The sequence below is a fragment of the Cariama cristata genome, unplaced genomic scaffold, assembly GCF_000690535.1.
Source record: "Cariama cristata isolate BGI_N322 unplaced genomic scaffold, ASM69053v1 scaffold21227, whole genome shotgun sequence".
Lineage (NCBI taxonomy): Eukaryota > Metazoa > Chordata > Aves > Cariamiformes > Cariamidae > Cariama > Cariama cristata.
This window is the reverse complement of record NW_009627355.1, coordinates 6,979-12,414: the sequence shown is the minus strand read 5'-3', so window position 1 is coordinate 12,414 and position 5,436 is coordinate 6,979. Positions and strand designations below refer to the sequence as shown.

General features: G+C 38.9%; 1 protein-coding gene across 1 annotated transcript; it reads left to right on the top strand.

Annotated features, from left to right (window-relative positions):
- Positions 1-2,677: 2,677 nt before the first annotated feature.
- Positions 2,678-4,703, top strand: BAG1 (BCL2-associated athanogene; the record flags this gene model as incomplete). Its single annotated transcript, XM_009704423.1, has 4 exons — positions 2,678-2,806; positions 2,957-3,039; positions 3,713-3,826; positions 4,308-4,703. Coding segments are annotated over 4 exons (446 nt in total), but the record flags the coding sequence as incomplete, so codon positions are not given.
- Positions 4,704-5,436: the final 733 nt, after the last annotated feature.

Here is a 5,436-nt window from a genome sequence, read left to right as displayed (position 1 = left end):
GGCCTCCTTGGGCCAGCGGCCGGGCCTGCCTCGGCCTCAGGGGGGCACGGCTCCCCCTCCGCTTCGCCTGGCCTCGATCCCGGCTGCTACCGTAAGGTTTCACTCCTCTACTGGCCACATCTTCCCACTGTCTCGCTCAAGCTGGATCACTTAAGCTGATCCAGCAGAAGGAAAAAAAATAAAAATAGCTTTTGTTGTAACAAGGTGGTCAAACTCGCCGTGCTAGGGTAGATCTACTGTAAGGATGATGGTGGGAAAAAGTGACGAGGTTGTCCTTGCCAAAAAGCAAGGAACAGAGGTCGCTTTTTTTGGTAGTAATCTTCATTTAGATGAAATATATCGCTGAAGTCGGCACCGTATGTTAAAAGCAGGTGCTGCCCTATGGGCTCTCTTTTTGTTTGTTGAATAAGCTTGAATGGTTGTGGTTAGTGAGATGCAAGTTTGCAACAGAAAGGGTTGGTTTCTTCAGTATGACAGCTGGGTGCTGACCTGATGAAACGGGTTACTTGAAGGCCAGCTGACACAGTTCAGCTTTTTTTTTCCTCGGGAAGAGAAATAGGAGGAGGGAGAAGAAGGTGGAAGGGAAGATGTGGTTAAGCCTGCAAATAAATATAAAAAGTTTCTGCAGAGAGGTAAAAATAGCCTGAACTCCACAGGTCTTGAAAGTAAGACAGGAAATATCATGGTTAAATTTTGGTGAAGTGGATCTACGTGAGGCAGTAGGAGGAATGAGGAGGATAGTGAGGTATTAAATCAGCAAGACATTCATCAGCTGATTTTTGTTAACAAAACTTGTTATTTTTTTATGGATTTTTTTTTAATTATTGGATAATAAATTCTGATCCTGTTCCATTTGCACTATGTTGGTGATATTCTTTTCACCTTTAGAGCTTATTATTTATTTCTGCTTAGTCATTCGTGTTTTCAAACTGTTACATTATTTTGTGAAAATCTTTCCTTTTTCCCCTGGCAGTTTTATTTAAGAGTCTTTGGTGAGGAACTTTGTGGAATAATCTGTTTGGATCTTCATGGTTCATGTGCTCATTGATGCCTTCAGAGAGCTCCATTTGTTCTGAGAGGTTTTTGTTTGCAAAGATGACAAGAACTTAACGTTATTAACATATTTATAATTCCAACATTTTGCTATTTGCCAGTAGTCTTCTTCCCTGAGAATGTTTTTATCTTTCCAGTTGTTATCTGGTAATTACTTTATCATTAATAAATAGGAAATAGAAAGCAGTGTTCACCTTGGACTTCAGCTGTCCGATTTATACCTGTTGCTGTCAGATGCTAGTTTACTACTTAGCGCAAATGTTTTTATTAAAGTTTTGCATGCATGAGTGAAAGTGGGGAAAGATGGAAATAAGGATTAAGAAAGAGAATGGTAGTAGACCCACATGCATCATTTGACAATCTGCAAGAAATGGAATTGACCTGTTTTTTAAATGTATTTAGGCTTTTTTTAAAAGAGAGTTTGGAATTTTGCACTAGTGATTGCTTTAGATTAGTATAGTCATTTAATTTAGCAAACTGATAAACTATGATACCAGTTCTAACCCATGAGATATTTGTCACGGTGATTTCACTGCTGTGAATTTACAGTCAAATTTTTCTTACAGTCTACTGAAAGTGATACTCATAATTTGTAAGTCACTCCAAGAGGAAGGAAGTGCAATAAAATCCTTTGATTGAAAATTATGATTGTACATGACAATAGAATCATAGAATGGTTTGGGTTGGAAGGGACCTTTAAGGATCATCCAGTCCAACCCCCTTGCAATGAGCAGAGACATCTCCAGCTTGATCAGGTTGCTCAGTGCCCTGTCCAGCCTGTCCTTGAATATTTCCAGGGACAGGGCATCTACCACCTCTCTGGGCAACCTGTTCCAGTGTTTCACCACCCTCATTGTGACAAATTTCTTTCTTTTGTCTAGTCTGAATCTACCTTCCTTTAGTTTAAAACCATTACCCCTTGTCCTGTCACATCAGACCTTGCTAAAAAGTCTGTCTCCCAGCTTTCTTATAAGCCCCAGTTTAGGTCCTGGAAGGCTGCTCTAAGGTCTCCCTTGAGCCTTCTCTTCTCCAGACTGAGCAACCCCAACTCTCTCAGCCTCTCTTCATAGGAGAGGTGCTCCAGCCCTCTGATCATCTTTGTGGCCTCCTCTGGGCTTGCTCCAACAGGTCCATGTCCTTCTTGTGTTGGTGGCCGCAGAGCTGAAGGCAGTACTGCAGAGGGGTCTCACCAGAGTGGAGTAGAGGGGGAGAATCCCCTCCCTCGACCTGCTGGTCATGCTGCTTTTGATGCAGCCCAGGATATGGTTGGCTTTCTGGGCTGTGAGTGCACGTTGCCAGGTCATGTCCAGCTTTTCATCTGCCAGTACCCCCAAGTCCTTCTCCATGGGGCTGTTCTCGATCACATCATCCCCCAGCCTGTACTGATACCTGGGGTTGTCCTGACCCTTGTGCAGGACCTTGCACTTGACCTCGTTGAACCTCATGAGGTTCTCACAGGCCCAGTTCTCGAGCTTGTCCAGATCCTTCTGGATGGCATCCCTCAGGCATGTCAAATCAGTGATTTGAGAACTTTCTGCATTCATGGAAATAAATATTAGAAACAGGTTCCCTGTAATATTTTCTAAGTAACAGTAAGTATTACTGTTACTCTGTTTTTTGTCAGGTAATGAAAAACACAGTATTCACGTTGCTTCTCAACAAGAAGATGGTGAACCTACGCTACAAGACATGGCTGTACTTATTGAGCAAGTCACTGGAGTTCCAGTTCCTTTTCAGAAACTGATATACAAAGGTAACTTACAAATCTGTCAATGTTTCTTAGAGATGATACCTTTCTTCTTAGTCACTTTCAGGTGCCCATATTTTAAATGTCTTCAAAAAGACATTCTTCTGCCACTAACTAAATTTTAAGTGTGTTTTTCAACTTTTGTTTTCCATTTAGGGAAGTCTCTGAAAGAACTGGAACAACCGTTGTCAGCGCTTGGTGTTAAAAATGGTTGCAAAGTCATGTTGATTGGGAAAAGGGTAAGTGTTGCCTTTGGACTTTTTTTTTTTTTCCTTAAATTATTGTAATTTCTGTCAGTGATTCATCTGCTGAACACAGAAACAGGTTACAGGGTAAACCTAATCTTGTATACCTGCCCACAAAGTTGAGTTCAATCTCATGTTGTACTGCAAATAACTGCAGTTTTTACATTTCTGAAATTACATTATTAACAAAATTCTGCCTAATCTGTTGCTTGTCAGTGCTCATGAACCTTCTGTGCACTGATGATGTTATTTGCTCATCTTATTTTTCCAGTTAAAAAAAAAACCTCAAGCTACTGAGTCTGCTGGGTTATTTCTACTGAAATGACTTGTGGCTGGCTTTGCCAAGTAGAGGGCAAGGTAATATCTTGTGATAGAAGTATTACCTCTACTTTAAAGGTGGTATGCTAACAAAAAAGAAGTTTACACTTTTCATTTTTCTCTTCAAATTCATCTCATTTAATGTGTTTATATACATTGCCACTTTGACTGTATTTTTGGAAGAAGCTTATTTGATAGGTATTTAAAATATGGAAAGAATAACCACAGTGTAGTATGTATTTTAAATCAGTAGAAACTTTTAGTCTGTATCACTACTGTTGCTGCTTTTTAGCTGCATAGTGTCTCTGTTTGTTCCATAGTTGTAAATGTTATACTTTTGAATACACAGAATAGTCCAGAAGAAGAGGCTGAATTAAAGAAGTTAAAAGATTTGGAGAAGTCAGTGGAGCAAATAGCTAATAAGTTAGAGGAAGTTAATAAAGAGTTCACAAGTATCCAGAAGGTATGCCAGTTTTGTATCATTTTGTATCTTTGCAAAACAGTTTTGTAGGTATATGTATTTTAAAAAATCCTGTGTAAAGGTTTGAAGTAGTCAGTAATAGGCTGCCCCTTCTAACTGTCCAAGGGTCCTGTAAAATTCTTACTGAGTTTCAAATGCTATTTATGAGTTGGCAAAATAGAGACATGGTACTGTTTGGAAAAAGGTGAATATTGTTGCATATTGGATAAATTATATTCTTTAGATCTGGAAAAACATAAAGAGTTCTCTCAAGGTCCAAAGGAGAATGTCTGTTTAAGTAAACCTAGCACATTTTGCATTTAGCATTTCAAGGATTGATAGAATACAGATTGAGATTGGAGTCCCTATCGTACTTGAAATTACAGAAATGCTAAAAAATGTTTTCTGCTGTTGTGGGTTGCCAGATTTTCTAAGCTGGGGTATGGAATAATTTTGTCTTGCCTTACTTCTTTTTCCTCCTCAGGGATTTTTAGCAAAGGATCTCCAAGCAGAAGCACTAAAACAGCTGGACAAGAGGATAAAAGGAACTGCAGAGCAGTTCATGAAGATCCTGGAACAGATTGATGCAATTGTAAGTAAATAACCACAGAAGAGGGTCAAATCTCAAGAGAAACTTACTGTTAAGAGTATATCTTTCATGTAATTTATTTGTTATTTTAAAATACTAAAACATTGATTTTGGCTTTGAAAATTAGTTAATTGGTTTGCTCATTTTTTCTTTAATATCCAGCTCTTGCCCCTGTATGTCTCCAAAAGGCTACTTGGCAGCATCTATTTCTAAATGGTGACATTAATGCCTGTGTATGCATCCCCATTCTACAGAAGAGCTTCATTTGGGGCAGCAGCCTTTTAAGACTACATGAAATGGGTATCCTTTACTCAAGTTTTACCCTTTTAGTTTGTCTTGGCAACCTTTCATGTTCAACTTCATGGTAACAGTAAAGGTCTGGAAAAAAAACCCAGATACACTTTGTCCTCTGTATCGCATAGGAGCAAGGAGATCCTGAAGACTGAAGAATTTTCTGGTCAGTCATAGATGGACTGACAGTACTTTTATTTGAGATGCCTGCATATTAAGGACTGGATTCTTTCTTTGAAATGTACTGGGGTATATACAAGTGCTTCACAGTCATTAATGGATCATAACCTTACAACATATTTCCAGAGTATAATATGTATCTTCCTGTATTGTGTAGTAGCTGAGAGCTAGGTGAGAATAAGGGATTTGTGCAGAGATAAATAAAGGTTGTGGCAACTAGGGTTTTTTAATCACCTTACTCTGTTTCTCTGTCTGCTGATCATTCTCTGTAAACTTCATTATATAATTATGTTGCATATCACAATCATAATATCCTGCTCTGAAGGAAGAATGCTGCTTTTCTGTAGTAGTGATGTATTTGGGTCTACTCCTTTGTACAGTGACCCTTTATGGGATTTCAGAAAGTTTCCATGCAAATGCCTGTAATTGATGAACCAAATGTAGTTTCATTGGTGGACACTTTGAAAAAGTTCAGCAGCAGACTAAATCAAAGAGTAATAATTTGAATTGGCCATTGTCTAATGCTATACAATAAGGATGTGTTCCTAGGAAT